Raw genomic sequence first — 13,799 nt, forward strand, 5'->3', positions numbered from 1 at the left:
GGCTTAGGGTCTGGGGCAGCAGGCCAGCCAGGGAATCGGAGGTGCCCTGGATGCCCCTGTGTGCTGTCCACCCCCCAGGAGGGCATATGTGGGGCACTGGGGAGGCTTCTGTGGAGAGCAGGTGAGATCCAGAGACTGTGGGGTCTGGTGAGGGCCCCAGGGTAGGGGCTGTGTGAGCCCTGGCATCGGACTCCCACTGCCGGCCCCATGGGGTCTGGTGGAGAGGTGGCCATCTGCACGGCTGTGGCCTTGCAAGGCCACAGGCTCAGGGCCGCTGGCATGTCCCTCCTGCAGACCCCTCTGCCCCTGGCCAGTCTCACACACGTTCGAGGTGCTGGGGATGCTTCCCAAGAGGAACAGTGGTGTCAGGAGCTTGAAGGAAGGGGTTCTAACGGGCACAGAGGACTCCCAGCTGGCCCTGTGGCCATGGTCATGGTGGGAGGCAGAGGGGGAGACCTGGCCCACATGGACCTGAGTGCCCGGGGCAGACCCACATGCTCCTGCAGTACATGGGTCTGGATCCCGCACCCCTCACTTCGGAACCCAAGAGGACCGCTCATCACCCCTGCTCCGCCTTCCAGACCCAGCCCCACCCAGGCCGAGGCCCTCAGTCCCCTCCCGCCAGCACCCGCTCACCCTTTGGGCGCCCAGTGCAGCTCCAAGGCGCTGGCCCCGTCAGAGCCGGGCTGTGGACGGCCGCGGGGTCTGCGCCCCATGCCACCCTGCTCAGTATCAGAAGGATGGGACACGGGCCCAGAACAAGCAGGCTTGCAGTTCCAGGAGCGGGGGGGGGGGGGGGGAACACTGAGACAGACGGGGATGTGGAGAGCTGGGGACGCAGCGAGCAGGCACCTCCCCACCCCCCGTCTTACCTGCGGAGTATGGCTCCTGCTTCTCCGGGTTGGTAAATTCCAGCCGTTCGTACTTGGCCCGGATCCACTGCTCCCGCAGAAGCCTGAGGAGGGAGGACAGAGTGAGCCTCGTGCTGCATGCGACGTGGGGCTCCTGGTACCCCGTGGACACGTGGCCCCTGGAAGAGTGCATGTCCACCACCTGTGGACGCCAGGGCTGAAGGGCCGCCAGCTTGGACTTTTAAAATCATTTGCTGATCAATTTTACCACTAATCCCTCCTCTTATAAAAAAGAAAAATAGCTCTCGGGGCACCTGGCTGGCTCCACCAGAGGAGCATGCGACTCTCAATCTTGGGGTTGTGAGTTCAAGGCCCCACACTGGGGGCAGAGGTTACAAAAAAATAAACCTAAAAAAGATCCAGTTCTAATTCACACGGCATTAAATGCAGCCACTAAAAATGTTGATTCGGAGGCTCATGACACCTTCCCAAGGTTGTACCACCATCAGCCCAAAGAGGAGCCCGTGCCCGTCAGCGCCTCCGTCCCAGCCCCCAACACAGTCCACTCCCACGTGGATCAGCCCATGTGGACCCTTGGCCCACACAGAGCAGGGCTGGGTGTGAGGCTGTCTGGTTCAGCCCCACTGTGGCACCTGCTGGCGCGTCATTTCTTCCTGCCCACCAGCCCTCAAGGTGCACCCCCACCCACCGCCTGCCGGGAGGGCTGGCCCAGAGGCAGCAGAGGAGCATCTGCCCAGAGCACTGGCTCGCACCCCTGGTGAGTCCTGCCAGATGGCCCGGTGGCCTGCGCTTGACCATGACCCCAGCTGCAAGGCAGTGGGTCGGATGCAGCAACCACAGAGGCGGGCAGGCAGGGCTGGTCCAGGTCTGCCCTGATGCCCACAGTCCTCCCGGCCCCTCCACTGGACAAGGCACCAGCTCCTCACCCCCCATGCCCCGCGGCCCCTGGGGCTCAACCTCCCTTAGAAGGGTCCACCCAACATGTCTGGGACCCGGGCACGGCCCTTGGGGTCAGAGGCTCTTTCTTCCTCATCAGTACGCAGCACTCAGGACACCTCACCCAGCACCAAGCCCATGAGGCCAAACCAGGCTTTGGGGGCCCCGTATGGTGGGTGAGTGGGGCCACCCCCACCCCGGGTACCTTCAAACCACAATTTACTCTGTCCCGGTGCTCAGAGGCCCCAGACCCATGTGCAGGAGCCACTGGGCTGAATCCTCATGCAGAATCGGAGTCTGTCCTGGGCCTCCCCTGTGACCCAGCGCCCCCTATCCCCTGCCCCAACACCCCTCCCCCCTGCCCCAGTGCTCCCCCTTCCCTCCCATCCCCCCCCTCAGCCAGGCTACCCGACATCAGGAAGGCCTCATTCCCCCGCCTTCCTGTCATTGGCAAAGACCTGGTTCCCAAATAAGGTGTTGGGGTTTAGGCCTGCCCTGCCTTCTGAGGGACACCATTCAACCCCGGACGGAGTCTAGCTGTAGGACCCCAGTCCCCCCCACATTCATCTGTGACACTGGAAGGACACGTGTGGCTGTTCAGACATGTGTGCGAGCCAGGCCCCCGCGTGTCAGTGGGACAGTTTTGAAGCTGGACCATTTTGCTGACAACCACTCTGTGGCCTCGTCTGTACCCTGTCCCACAGGGGACCCACGAGGTCCCAGGCCCTGGCCCTGGCATGGACGGGCTGGCACGGAGGCCCCTGGCGGCCACAGCAGGATGACGCCCCAGGAGCAGGCACAGGAAGGGTTCCCCATGCTGCTTGGCAGATGCTTCCCAGGCCGCTGGGGCACCAGGAACCCCACGGCCAGGAGGACCCGGCCCTCCTGAGGCATCTGTCCAGCCTCCTGCCCCAGGGGAGCAGCAGCAACAGGGTTCCTACTACATGTGAGGCCCGGCAACCAGGGAGGCAGGGCCCACACTCCATCTCTCGCGGCCAAGGAGTCCCGGGCCCGCCCCACGTTCTCAGGAGCTGAGGCCAGACGAGGCCCTCGAGCCCCTCAACCCACTGCAAACATGGGGCTGGGTTGTGGGCCAGACGGGCTACCGCCACCCGGGGCCAGGAGGGCAGGGGGTAACCAGGCGTGTGGCCCCTGCAGCCCCTGCCAGGAGCGTGGTGGCGGTGCATATGGGCCTGTGTCCCGCTCACTGGCCCGCGGCTCTGCCGTGTCGGGGAGCTGGCTCTGACAGCCTGCAGGACTGATTTCTGCCCCAGCTCCGCGGCCTCTGGGCCCCAACCCCCAGACACTCTGCCCGAGGTCCAGGTACTGCCCCCCAGGGAAGGGGCCACCCTCAAGGCCTCAGCCGCCCCTCCCCCTAGGAGGGGCAGCTAGCTCGTCCAGGTGGGGTCAACCCCCTCTTGGCTCCCATGTGGAGATCACAACACACCTCCTCACGGAGCACCCAGGGCACAGCCTCCTGTCCCCGCCTGCCCGTGTCCCCTGTCCCCCCACAGCAGACCCAGGCCTCCCATCACATCATCTGACTTCAGAGGCCATCAAGGGGTGAAGTGCGGCCCCCACCCCTGAAAAGACGATGGGTCGGAACCAACACTGCTGGGGAGGAGGATGGCTGTGGACACCGGATGCCAGGAGGTCACCCTGGGGTCATGGCGCACTCAGGGTGGAGGGGGAGACTGCACAGACAGGACGCCACCTACGAGCCGAGGAAGGGTCCCAGGGGACCCCACACATGACTCGACCTCGACATCTGGCCTCCAGATGTGGGAACAGTGAATTTCTGTGGCAAAAGTAAAAAACACTGCTATTTCGTCACCCTAGCCCCAGGAGGCCGGGAGCCCTGCCTGCTGGGGGCTGGGGGCTGGTGGGGGGGGCGCATTCCTCCAGGGTGCTGCAGGCAGCCGGGGACCATCCAGCAGGGCCGCACAGGAAGGGAACTGGGCGCCCGCCCCTTCTGAGTAACCGCCTGACACCAACAGGACCCAGCCCCCGACTCCCCACGGGCCCTGCTCCCGGGAGGGGAGGGGGGGCGGGTCATCCTCACAATCCCGTGCTGCTGCGAGGAGCAGGCTCCACGGTGTGAAGTCTGGGGAGGCTGCAGCCCACAAAGGGCTCAGCCACACCTCAGCCCTGCACCGTGAGCTCATGTGCCACACCACCCTGGTCTGCTCTCCCCACCCCTGTAGACCTCTGGGCCCTCCCGGGCCTCTGGGGCTTGGCCTGGGTAGGCCTGAGTGCCTGCCACGTGCTGGGGCCTCGGCTCCCACCAACCTTCACCTGGCAGAAGCTTATGGAAGGCAAGGTCTGCCCGGGTTCGGGATGGGTCCCCACGCAGCCCCCGCCAGGGGCGGGGATGGCCTCTGTGAGCATGTCCTAGCAAGAACGCAGCCTGTGGGCCAGTCTGCCCCTTGTCATACACTCAGACGGGAGATTCGGGGACACATGCAAATAACCAGACCACAGGGCAGCCTGCGGCTGGGGCGCAAAAATCATCTCTCAGAAATACTGGGACGGCAGACAGGACCTCAGGGTCCAGATTTCCCCTGTGAGCCCAGAGGGGGTGAGGTCCTGGGATGTGGCACGAAGGTGGGGGCCTGCACCGGGGGGGTCCTGCACAGGGGGACCCTGGCATGGCATCTCATCCCCAGAGAGCCCGCGGCCAGCGGTGTATCACCGGCCCAGAGGTGGGTGGGCCAGGTCCTCACCCTCCATTCCAAGAGAGGGCAGCTTGTCCCCTGGCACGTGACCTAGAGGCCCCCACCTGCCCGCCTGGGAGCAGGAAGTCCCCAGCATAGAGCCCATGCCCCAAGTGCTGGTTCCAGCTCATCTGCTGGGATCTGCGTTGCCCCGAGAAACTCGCTCTACCCTCAGGGCCCTGGGAGCGCCCGTGTCACAAAAGTGCCATGCTTGTCCAAGCCGTGGCTGCCACCATGGACCCTGGGCACGGGGGGGAGGGGGGGGTGGTCCGGGATCTGGGTGACACCCCAGGGCCGGTCCCGTGCTGGAAGCAGAGAGGCCGAGGCATCCTGGGCGGTGATGCCCAGGGAGGGAGGGAACACAGCTCTAGCAACACTGGGGGGGAGGCCCAGGGGGTGCTGAGAGAGGCAGGCCCCACAGCTGCAGCTTCTCAGCATCCTCCTCAGACCCCCGGGGGCACTCAAGGGCCCCCGGCAAGGGCCCCACCACCCAGCCACTGGCTCGGGCCACCCCCCATTTCCGTCTTCTGGGTCCGGACAAAAGCGCTTGGTGACTTACTGACAGTCGGACGACGTGGGCCGGTAGTAGAAGGCAGGCACTTTGGACTCATACACATCTCTTGCAGCGTCGTTTCCATGGGAGCCCATGAACTGCAGAGAAAGGATGGGGTCGGTGCTCCCAGAGGCTGGGGCGGGGGCCGGCCAACCCCCAGAGAAAGTGGTTCACAGCGGCCACAGGGACAGGAACTTTATTCCAGGTGGCAGAGAGGCCGGGTCCTGCACACGGTCCCCAGAGACCGCAGCACTGTGCCCCGCCCCCTGCCCAAGGCACCCTGTCCCTGCCTCAGGTGAGGCCGGCTGTCTGCTCACCTGACCCACATCAGGCAGGCAGCCCTCGAGAACTGGACACAGAGAGGGCCCAAGAGCTGGAGATTGGCCCGGGGTGGGGGGCCCGGAGATGGAGACTAGCCCGGGGTGGCAAAGTGTGTTTCCCCCAAGGTGGACAGACAGCAGGAGTTAGGAGCAGGAAGCAGGGCACTAACACAGGCGGGGGGCGGGGGGTGCGCGCAGCAGGTACAAAGGCCCTGAGGTGGTGGTGGGGGGCTTGGTGTGCTGGTATCAGATGATATACCAGGGCATCAGATGATACCCCAGAGCTGGTGTGGGGAGTAGGGAAAGGGCCAGCCGGGGTCTGACCGCACAGTGGCCTTGGGGACAAGGGGAGCAGAGGAAATTCCTTCTGTTCCAATCCTGCCTCCTTCCTGAACGCCCAAGAGAAAGCCATTCTTCTAACAGTATGGACTGTTGGGTCATGACTGGGTTTGGGGACCGTTGGATCATGATCAAGGACAGCTCAATGGGTCAACAGGAAAACATCACCAACAGTAAGACACTTGAGCAAAAGGCTGGTACCAAACCGGAAGTCCAAAATCAGTTGCTTTGCCATCTGAAATCTTAGTGAAGAACGAGCCTCACGAGAAACGCTCTGTCTGCACAGGGCAAAACCGTCCCACCCCCAAGGATGGCACGAGACTAAGCGCACAGACGCGTGCTTGGGAGGGTGGGAAGATGCCGTGTCCGACTATGAGTCTATGCAGTTTTGGAAGTTGTCAAAAAAAAAACAAACAAACAAACCGAGGAATAGCAGTTTTTAAAGCTAGCAATGATTCAAAAGTTCATTTTAAAATTAACAAGCAGGGTAGAGGCACCTGCGTGGCTCAGTCGGTTAAGCATCCAACTCAGCTCAGGTCACAATCTCTTGGTTCTTGGGCTCTAGCCCCATGTCGGGCTCTGTGCTGACAGCTCAGAAACTGGAGCTTCTTCGGATTCTGTGTCTCCCTCTCTCTCTGCCCCTCCCCCACTTGTGCTCTCTGTTGCTCTCAAAAAATAAACATTTAAAAAAAATCAAAAAAATAAAGCACAATTAACAAGCAAAATATTCTAGAAAATTCTGTAAGAAGACTCTTCCTACCAGATATTAAAACATGTTGCTGACCAGAAAGCCTAATCAATGAAACCAAGAAAAGGTCCAGAAATAGACCCAGTAGAATCTAATACTGATATTAAATAGATTTAACAGGATGAATCAAAGCCCATCTTGCATCAGCGAGTGGGGCAGGAAACGGGGAAACCTCAGGAGAAAACATACGGGTGGACATGGCCTTTCAGTGGAGTAACTTCCAACTGAATTAATGATGTGATTTCCAAAATTAAACAGGGAAAATAGTCAATAAAAACCATGGTATAATTTTAAAAATAATTTTAGAAAAATATGGGAGGAAGTCTCCCATGAAGACATGGTTTCCCAGAGGCTACACCAGAAACACGAACAACCAAAGATGGCAGTGGGCCTCAAAGTTAAAAGCTGTGCTCTGAATGCTACCGTCAAGAGGGTGCCAGCAAGCATTTCGCTAAATGACAGGAGCCAGGTGATGAAGGCCACAGTGCGTGGCCATCTTCGCACAAAGTGTCCGGAACATGCGGACGCACAGATGAGGGACACAGACCGGTGGCTGCGGGGCCAGTGGGCACCGGGTCTCCTGGGATATGACGGGAATAGTTGGAAAGAGACAACATGAATGTGGCAGATGCCACCAGACTGTTTGCTTTAAAATGGTGGGTTATGGGGCACCGGGACAGCTTAGTCAGTCAAGTGTCAGACTCTTGATTTCAGCTCAAATTATGATCTCATGGTTCGTGAGTTCAAGCCTCATGTCGGACTCTGCACTGACACTGTGGAGTCTGCTTGGGATTCTCTCTCTCTCTCTCTCTCTGCTCCTCTCCCATTTGTGCTCATGCTCTCTCTCAAAATAAATAAATAAACTTCTCTCTCTCTCTCTCTCTCTCTGATCCTCTCCCATTTGTGCTCATGCTCTCTCTCAAAATAAATAAACTTCTCTCTCTCTCTGATCCTCTCCCATTTGTGCTCATGCTCTCTCTCAAAATAAATAAACTTCTCTCTCTCTCTGATCCTCTCCCATTTGTGCTCATGCTCTCTCTCAAAATAAATAAACTTCTCTCTCTCTCTGATCCTCTCCCATTTGTGCTCATGCTCTCTCTCAAAATAAATAAATAAACTTAAATAAAAAATAAAATAAAATGGTGGGTTTTACATTATGTGATTTTCACCTCAGTAATAAAAAATATACATATAGCTCTTTAAGAATATAAATTTCTTTTTTTTAATGTTTACTTACTTTTGAGAGAGACAGAGTGTGAGCAGGGGAGGGGCAGGGAGAGAGGGAGACACAGAATCCGAAGCAGCTCCAGGCCCTGAGCTCTCAGCACAGAGCCTGACGCGGGGCTGGAACTCACAAACCATGAGATCATGACCTGAGCCGAAGTGAAACACTCAACCAAGTGAGCCACCCAGGCGCCCCTTTTAGAATATAAACTGTACTTTTAGCATTTCAAAATTTTTATTTAAAAATGAAAGTTAAAGTCTAACCCACAGAATGAGAAAAACTATTTACGAATACTATTTCTGATAAGGGCCTTGTATCCAGAATACATAAAGGACTCTATATGAAAACTCCCAGCTCAAACATAAAAAGATAATTAATCCATTTTTAAAATTGGTAAGGGACTTTTTTAAATGTGTATTTATTTTTGAAAGAGAGAAAGACAGCGTGAGCAGGGGAGGGGCAGAGAGAGAGAGGGAGACACAGAATCTGAAGCAGCTCCAGGCTCCGAGCTGTCAGCAGAGAGCCCGACGTAGGGCTCAATCAAACCTGTGAACCTCGAGATCATGACCTGAGCCGAAGTTGGACGTTTAGCCGACTGAGCCCCCCGGCGCCCCACACTCGGTAAAGGACATGAAGGGACATCCCTCTGGAGCTCGTGCACAGACAAGCCCTCGAGATGCCTACCTGCTGGTGCCCACAAGGATATCTAGAATCAGAGGCAGGCAGTACGGTGTATTGCACCCCACAGTGCACTGCCAGGGGCCCCATGCACCTGCTCCAGAACCCCCAGAAGAGCCCCGGGTGCCCAGCAGAGGGCTCGTAAGACACAGCGATTCCACGCCGATCCCGGAGGGAGGCGACTTCTGCCCACAGCTGCTCAGGGCAGCACTTCCCACAGGAGCTGAGAAGTCACATGGCCCTGGTGTCACCGATGGTGAGGGCGTAAGCTAAACGCGGTCTGTCCACGCGGCAGGAACCAGGCCACAATAAAGGGGCACGTGGCGCTGATGCCCACGGCTGCGTGGCTGAACCCTGAACACAGAGTGCTCCACGGGAGAAGGAAGTCACCAGGCCATGGGGGTGGGAAGACGCATCAGGACAAAAGTGCAGATCTCCCTACTTCCAGCGGGGGCTGGGGTCGTGGTCATGGAGGGAAGGGGGAGGGGCTGCCGAGGGGCACAGGGCTTATTTCAGGAAAATATTCCAAAATCAGGTAGTGAGCTGGTTACACAGCCCAAAACCTGAGGTGACAGTGGGGGCATCCGCACCTCACTAGGGCCGGTCGCCTGCTGTGAAAACTGCACCTTGGTAACGCCTTGTGAGTCACACCCAGGGGCTGAGTGCCCGTCTAGGCCCCTAGAAACCCTAAAACCACAGGAGACTGATACATTTGACTCCACCAAAGTAAAAAAGTTTCCACTGCAAAACGGCCAAGAGCAAAGTCAGGCTTCTCACAGGGCCACCTCCCAAATATAGAAGCTCACCAGAAAGCGAAAGAGCTAACAAGGTGACAGCAAAGGGGCCAAGGTCACCGGGGTGGGGGGGTGGGGGGTGCTTGCTTCGCATGACGCTGAGCGTCACTCAGGAGACAAAAACACCAAGCGAGGATCCCACAGGGACGCGGCAGACGAGGGCCACGGGCCAGCATGCGTGGAAGACCCTGGACCCTGACTTCCACTCCCACGTGCAGGGAGGAGGCCCCCAGGGGCTGCCACCCGTCCTGTGGTGGCCTGGAGGTCACAGGGGGCAGGGAGAGGCAGAGCCACAGTGTCTGCCCAGGGACCTGGTTCCATGAATCCAGATTCTCCACGAGAGGGTGACTCGGCATCAGCGGGCAAGACGGGGGCCTTACTCAGGTGCCTGGGGGTCCCCGCAGCCACACACTCCCTGTGTGCACAAGGCTCGTTGCCAAAACACAGTGTCTCAGGTGCTCATGGGCAGACGGATGGGCAGACAGAACAAGGTCAGTCCACACAGTGGATGTCGTCCTCCCATAGCAAGGGGCGAGGCCCTGAGAGGGGCCACCAGGCAGGCGAGCCGTGGCCACGTGGCACTCAGTGAGAGAAGGTGACGCCAAGGCCATCTGCTGCCTGCGCCCTTTCACAAAAATGCCGACAGCCACGTCTGTGGAGACACAGATCCAATGAGCATCACTTGGCCTGGACCAGATGGCGAGGGACACGCTTGTAGGGCGTGAAATGTCCTCAGAGTGACTTTGGTGACAGTGGCCTGACTGTGGACACACCAAAAACTGCTGAGCTGTGTGCCTCAAATCGGCGAACTGGGGGGGGGGGGGGGGGGTGGCAGACAGCACAGGACACAAAGGCCCTTTTTACCCCATAAGTCTGTTCCCCTGCCCTGCCCGCACCCTCACCTGCCCCCACCTGCCCCATCCACCCACCCACCCCTCTCCCTCCATCCCCCACACCCTCCTTGCCCATCCTCCAACCCTGCCATCCCCCTGGGCTCCCCACACCACCACCCTGCCCTCTGCCCCCACTCCTCTCCCTCCCTCCCCCATCCCACCTCATCCCTCCTTCCCACCACCCTCACCCCACGGCTCCTCTGGACGGCAGTGTTAGCCATAGTCAGGAGCCTGGAATACCAGGGGGTAAAGGGACCTTCAGGGTGTCTGTGACGCAGGGGGCCAGGCCGAAGGCCATTGGGGGGCAGCCGGACTACAGGGGCTCCTCCCAACCCACCGCAACCCCCACCCCCTCTCGGGGCCGTACCTCCACTTGGGCGTCCTCCCAGGCGTCCAGGCGAACCGACTTCACCTTGCTGACCTGGGGAACGCTCCGGTGGATTCCAGAGCAGCTCAGGCAGATGAACACCCCCAGGGTGTAGGAGGCCCAGTCAGGATCTGGAAGGCAAAGGCCGAACCCTCAGGGGATGGAGCTCGGCCAGGCCCCTCTGTGGCCTCAGTCTCTCCATCCATGCAACAGGAGAGCCCCAGGGCTCTGTGTGCCCCATGTGGGGTCCCTGCCGCCAGCCACAGGTGAGCAGTTCTGCCCCCGAAGTCCTGGCCCCACAGACGCCTGAGCGGACAAGCCACGGCTGCGGAGACAGCCCAACGATGACACTGGATCGGCGCCAAGTGTGCTGGGCACGACAGGGAAACTGGCTTGGCCACGTGCCCATGCACTCACACACACCCCGACGTCTCGCTCAGTGCAACAGGAAACGTGCGTGTGAGTGTGGACGCAGCAACGTGCAGAATGCTGATGACTGCTCAACCTGATCGGGGCCGCGGGTCCACTTTTCCGTAGGTCTGCCATCTTCCATGCAGAGCCACAGCAAGAGCGTGGTGGGACATGGCACCTGCTCACATGGGGCTCTGATGGCACCTCCAGGATTGTTCTTCCTGCCGTGCACGCCCCAGCCCAGTAACCGGACGTCGGGGCCAGGCGCTGGAAGGATGGGCCTCAGAGCTGGGTCTCGGAAGGGGCGGCAGCCTCTGAAACACCTTCACTTGTAAGTGAAGCTTCTGGGTCCAGCCAGTTCAAGTCAAGATGCCAGCAGGGCCAGAGCCCCTCAGACACCACAGGCCTGACCACAGACCCGCAGCTCTGTGCTGAGTGTGTTTTCAGGGGGTGTGCATGTGTGAGAACTGGTGTGTGTGCACACGTGTGTGAGTGGGCGGGTGTTGGTATGCACGTGTGAGCGTGCAAGAGCTGCTGTGTGTGCCTAGGCAGGTGTGGGTGTGCACTGTGTGAGAGCTGTGCTATGTGTGCACGCATGTGTGTGCAGATGTAGGTGTGTACATGTGTGAGAGCTGGCATGTGTGCACATGTGCGAGCAGGCAGGTGTAGGTGTGTATACTCAGTGTGTAAGAGCTGGTGGGTGTGCATGCATGTGAGACCTGGTGGGTGTGCACACATATGTGAGTGGTCAGGTGTGGGTGTGCACTGAGTGTGTGAGAGCTGGTGTGTGTGCACGTGTGTGAGCAGGCAGGTGTGTGTGTGCAGAGTGTGTGAGAGCTGGTGTGTGCACTTATGGGGGGGCAGCTGTGGCTGTGCACGCATGTGAGAGCTGGTGTGTGTGCACAGATGTGCAAGCAGGCGGGTGTGGGTGTGGGGCTGTGCAGGGGTAGCAGGCACCTCTAGTGTCCGGGGCCCTGGGGTGCCCGACTCCCGCCTGGACTCCAGCCTCCCGAGGGCAGTGGGCCACGCCTTGGGCCCTGGCACCCTTCCCTGCCTGTCTGGGGAGACGAGTGCTGGCCTGCAGCAGGACCCGAGAGGGACACAGGTGGCGGTTGAACACAGGGACAAATAGCACCAATCTGGTGGCCACAGGCCTTGCTACTTTCCAAACCTAACAGCCAAGCTCGCAGCGTCCCTGTCCCGTCCCGTCCCCACGTTGCGTGCAGGGTGTGTGACTTGCTCTAGGCTCTAGCAGAGGAAGTAGAGGTCAGGGAGGCAGGTTGCTTCTAAGCGGCGCCCAGAATAGAGAAGTTTCAGGAGAAAAACAGCCACGTCATCCCTAGGGCCCTGCGCCCAGCCCCACAGGCAGGCTGTTCGAGGGGTCGGATCCTCCAAGCCCTTGTCTCCTATGGCGACTGGGTGGCCAGTTCCCATAGGTGCTTACGGGGTGGGGGTGGCTGGTGCAGGACATGATTCTGGTGGGTCTGGGCCAATAGGGGACAGGGAAGTGACCCCACGCATAGATGCAGGCTCCTGGCCAGCGTGGAGACCACCAGGAGCCCCAGCCCCCTGCCTCCTCCCTGTCCCGGGGGCAGCTCCAGACCTGGACAGCGAGGGGCATGGCCCAGAGAGCCGGAGGCCTGAGTCTTGGCTCTGGGAGCCTGTCTCCCTCTGAAGAGCTGGGAGCAGAGGAGCAGGCAGGCCGGCCCAGCCCTCCTGCCACACGTCCCTTCAATCCATTCCCCTACCCGCTCCCCCGGGGCCCCTCTGCCTGCTCCACCCACAGCCTGCCAGCCACCCCGGAAATCAGAACGTCACTGGCTTTCTGCTTGGAACCCGCAGGGGACTTTTCCCCACCTCCCTGGGCTCCTCCCCCTGCATCGCTGTGGTCCCCGCGCCTGGCCCGCCCTGTTCTCTCCACACCTCAGGGCAAATGTCACCCTCACAGGCCCCCCCCTGCCAACCACCAGCTGGAGGGACCGCCATGCGTCCCCATCATGATGCCCTTCTGGGTTCTTCACAGCATCTGCCAGTCCTGACATTTAGTTCCTTTCCTGTTTCTCATGTGCTGTCGGGACCCCAGATGGGAAGGGGTCAGGCTCCTGACCTGCCATGAGCCCCCTCCCACCAGCCCAGCCCGCACCCACATTAGGTACCCAGATATCTACACTGCCCTCCCTTCCACTGCCCCAGGGTGATGGCTCAGGGGACACCACGGGACAGGCCACCACCTCTGCTGCCCTGAGCACTGACCCAGGGGCGCGGCCTGGTTGCGGCCAGAGCCCTGGCCTCCAATGCACCGGGGCCATGAAGCAGGCAGGCCATGTCTGTCAGGGACCTCGGAGAGTGGGCAGTGAGAGCTCGGGTGGGGAGAGGCCACTGGTGTGTGCCTCCCTGGGGGCCGGGAGTTGGGGTCAGAGAGCCACAGACCCACCTCCAGCCCAAGGGCTCTTGGCAGCACACAGACAGGAGACCACCACACACGACCCAAGTTTTCATGGGAACACGGGGACACAGATGGCACATAGAGAACAGGGGAAGGGTCCTTGGCTCTGCACGAACCCACATTTACCTCTGCCCCCTATTCTCCGAGTGCCCTCGGGGACTTGCCTGGCACTGCAGGGTGCACACATAAGCCCCTGCCAGCCCCCTCCCCATGCACCCCTGTGCTGGGGGCCCTCCTGGACACACCCACCCTCCATGGGCCCCAGGAGTCGCTCCCTCTTTTTGAAAATGCTGCCCCACCAGGAAATGAGGAACTTCTCTGGCAGGAGAAAATGTGAGCAGGGAAGGTCCACATGGGCCACAGACTTGGCCGCCAGCAGGGCTGGGTCCCCTGGTGCTGCAGCCTGGCAGGAGGGCCCCTCCCAGCATCCGGGAGCCGGGAACGCGGGCCGGTGGGCTTTCTCCCAAAGCCAGACCCGGAGCCTGGGCTCCCTGACACACACG

General features: G+C 60.1%; 1 protein-coding gene across 2 annotated transcripts in view; it reads right to left on the reverse strand.

Annotated features, from left to right (window-relative positions):
* Positions 1–13,799, reverse strand: part of ADAP1 (ArfGAP with dual PH domains 1) — a 49,854-nt gene that overhangs the window by 15,316 nt on the left and 20,739 nt on the right. The window contains exons 1-4 of one of the 2 annotated variants that reach the window (XM_039226122.1): positions 12,454–12,521; positions 10,440–10,570; positions 5,082–5,173; positions 873–955 (exon numbers count right to left, since the gene is read on the reverse strand). In XM_039226122.1, the coding sequence (XP_039082053.1) occupies positions 873–955; positions 5,082–5,170 (172 nt within the window). In that variant the 5' untranslated portion in view covers positions 5,171–5,173; positions 10,440–10,570; positions 12,454–12,521. Of the gene's footprint in view, positions 1–872; positions 956–5,081; positions 5,174–10,439; positions 10,571–12,453; positions 12,522–13,799 lie in introns of those variants that run through there. The other variant, XM_039226121.1, reaches the window with a different exon arrangement.

This window comes from Hyaena hyaena, unplaced genomic scaffold, assembly GCF_003009895.1.
Source record: "Hyaena hyaena isolate Hyena2069 unplaced genomic scaffold, ASM300989v1 scaffold_20, whole genome shotgun sequence".
Taxonomy (NCBI): Eukaryota; Metazoa; Chordata; class Mammalia; order Carnivora; family Hyaenidae; genus Hyaena; species Hyaena hyaena.